The sequence below is a fragment of the Silene latifolia genome, chromosome 5 (genome assembly GCF_048544455.1).
Source record: "Silene latifolia isolate original U9 population chromosome 5, ASM4854445v1, whole genome shotgun sequence".
Taxonomy (NCBI): domain Eukaryota; kingdom Viridiplantae; phylum Streptophyta; class Magnoliopsida; order Caryophyllales; family Caryophyllaceae; genus Silene; species Silene latifolia.
In genome coordinates, this window is record NC_133530.1 from 40,603,232 (window position 1) to 40,605,680 (window position 2,449).

General features: G+C 39.1%; 1 protein-coding gene across 1 annotated transcript; it reads right to left on the reverse strand.

The window, feature by feature from the left end:
• Nucleotides 1-500: 500 nt before the first annotated feature.
• On the reverse strand, nucleotides 501-1,716 carry LOC141655264 (uncharacterized). Its single transcript, XM_074462351.1, has 2 exons — nucleotides 1,370-1,716; nucleotides 501-663 (listed from the first exon to the last, which is right to left on the reverse strand). The coding sequence occupies exons 1-2, from the start codon at nucleotides 1,714-1,716 to the stop codon at nucleotides 501-503; spliced, it is 510 nt and encodes a 169-aa protein (XP_074318452.1).
• Between the last annotated feature and the right edge of the window lie 733 nt (nucleotides 1,717-2,449).

Below are 2,449 nucleotides of genomic sequence, written 5' to 3' on the forward strand. Positions count from 1 at the left end.
ATGTTTTACTATAAATACCCAAACCGTACCCTAATTTATATTACGCTTTATTTTCCGTAGCTACAGTAGAATTACCCTAGAAAACTCTCAAATACTTTTAGTTTAGTTTTTTTTTTCGGTAAAATGTACGTATATTAATAAAGCAACGGAACCATTTACATCAAAATGTGCAATCAAATACTTGAAACCCACATACAAGACATGCCACTATCCTCCCACACCGACCCATCCCAAAATCGAGCCCAATAAGGAGAAACAAAAACAAGGGAAAACCAACAAATCTTGATTGAGTTTAGACAACAAACCCAGGAAACCCCCAAAAATAGAACCCTAAATCGCAATCATCATCTTCATCATCACTCCATCAGAAATCTCATCAATCCTCCAACTCTCCGTTTGCCATCTTCCTTTATAGATAAAAACCGTGACTTCAATTCCATAGTGAGATGCTTTGCAAGGACAGACGGTCGTAAAACAAAATCATTCATTCTGCAATTATTTCATTGCTGCCAAATCTTATAAATACAGGCATTGAGCACAACATTAATAATCTCCTTATCATCTCTGGTTCCTCCCCTGGATACTCTCCAATCTAAGAGACCATCAGCAGGTATGTCCAAGCGCAACCACTCCCCTACAATGGCAATGAATTCTCTATTGTATCTGCAGTCGAAGAAAAGGTGATCCATGTCTTCAACTCCACTGCCGCAGATATAACAGGTATTGTCTTCTTTGATCCCTAAATTACATAATTTGGCATTAGTGTTCATGTTACCGTGTTGATAAATCCATGAAATAAAGCTGTGCTTGGGGATGGACCATTTGTTCCAAATGTATCCACACCATTAAACTTTTTGCCCCTTCTCCCTCAACCATTCATATCCTTTTGCTACAGTATATTCCTGGCCATTTTGAGTCGACCAAGTTTGTTGCTGATAAGCTACAGAGAAAATCTCTTTCGTTTGACATATTTTCCTTCAACACCAGCTTGAGGCAGTAGTAGGAGAATATGACTGCCAATTCTGACCTCTTAGATATGTATGATTAACCAATCTCACTCAGAGGTGATCAGGCTTTGTAGCTAACCACCATACTAGCTTTCCAACTGCAGCTTTATTCCATTTAATGTCATTCTTCAGCCCTAAGCCCCCTTCCTGTTTTGGTTTGCAAACTTTGTCCCATGAGACTATGGGAGATCTCCTGAATTCAACACCCCCATCCCATAAGAAGTTCCTGCAAATACTTTCAATTCTAGCAATGACTCCATTAGGGAGTATAAAAATTGATGCCCAATAGTTGTGAAGAGTTTTAAGGACGGATTGTATGAGAGTTAACCTTCCTGCATATGACAACTTTCTAGTCCCCAAACCCCTTATCAATGTGAGGCTTGCAATCATGGGCAGTCAGTCTTGTAGTTTTTATAGGCACCCCAAGGTACCTAAATGGTAAAGTTCCCTCCACCAAGCCTGAAACCTGCATAATTTCTGCCTTCAAACTGTCAGGGACACCATTAAAGTAAGCATTCGATTTCCCTTTGCTTAAATTCAAGCCAGAAGCCTTAGAAAAGGTAGCAAAGGTTCTTAGGACTGTCATCATGGAATAGGAGTCTCCCTTACTAAAGAGCAAAAGATCATCTGCAAACATCATGTGAGTAAGTTTCAGAGGCTTACATAAAGGGTGAAATTTGAACTCATGAGTATTTGTTATATAAGCCATCAGTCTAGACAAATATTCCATGCAGATTGTGAATAACAATGGTGACAGTGGATCCCCTTGTCTCGGACCCCTTTGACCTTGAAAATATCCAAAAATATCTCCATTAAGATTGAGAGAGTAAGTTGTTGTGGTCACACATTGCATCACCTAATGTCTAAATTGAGAAGGGAACCTTAGAGCTTTAAGCATTTGATGCAAAAAAACCCCATTCAACAGTGTCATATGCTTTCTGTAAATCCATCTTAATCAGACATCTAGGAGAAACTGCTCTTCTCTCACAAAGCTTAATAATATCTTGGCAAATCAGTATGTTCTCCATAATACTCCTTCCTTTAATAAATCCTCCCTGATTAAGGGAAATTAAGTCAGGGAGTACATTGGCCAGTCTATTGCATAGTAGTTTGGATATGCACTTATAAATAACGTTGCAACAAGCAATAGGCCTGATTTGAAGCACACTAGTAGGTCTATCAACTTTAGGGATCAGAGTAATGAGAGTAGTATTCACCTGTTTGAGCATGCATCTTGAATGAAAAAAATCCATCACAGCTTGGGTTATCCCTTCCCCTGTGATCCCCCAAGTATCTTTGAAGAATTTGCTTGTATAGCCGTCTGGACCAGGAGCCTTATCATTGGGTATATTGAACATTACTGCTTTGATTTCTTCTGGAGTGACAGGAGACAAGAGACATTGAATATGAACATTACTACAGACTTCCCCCTTCCTAACAAT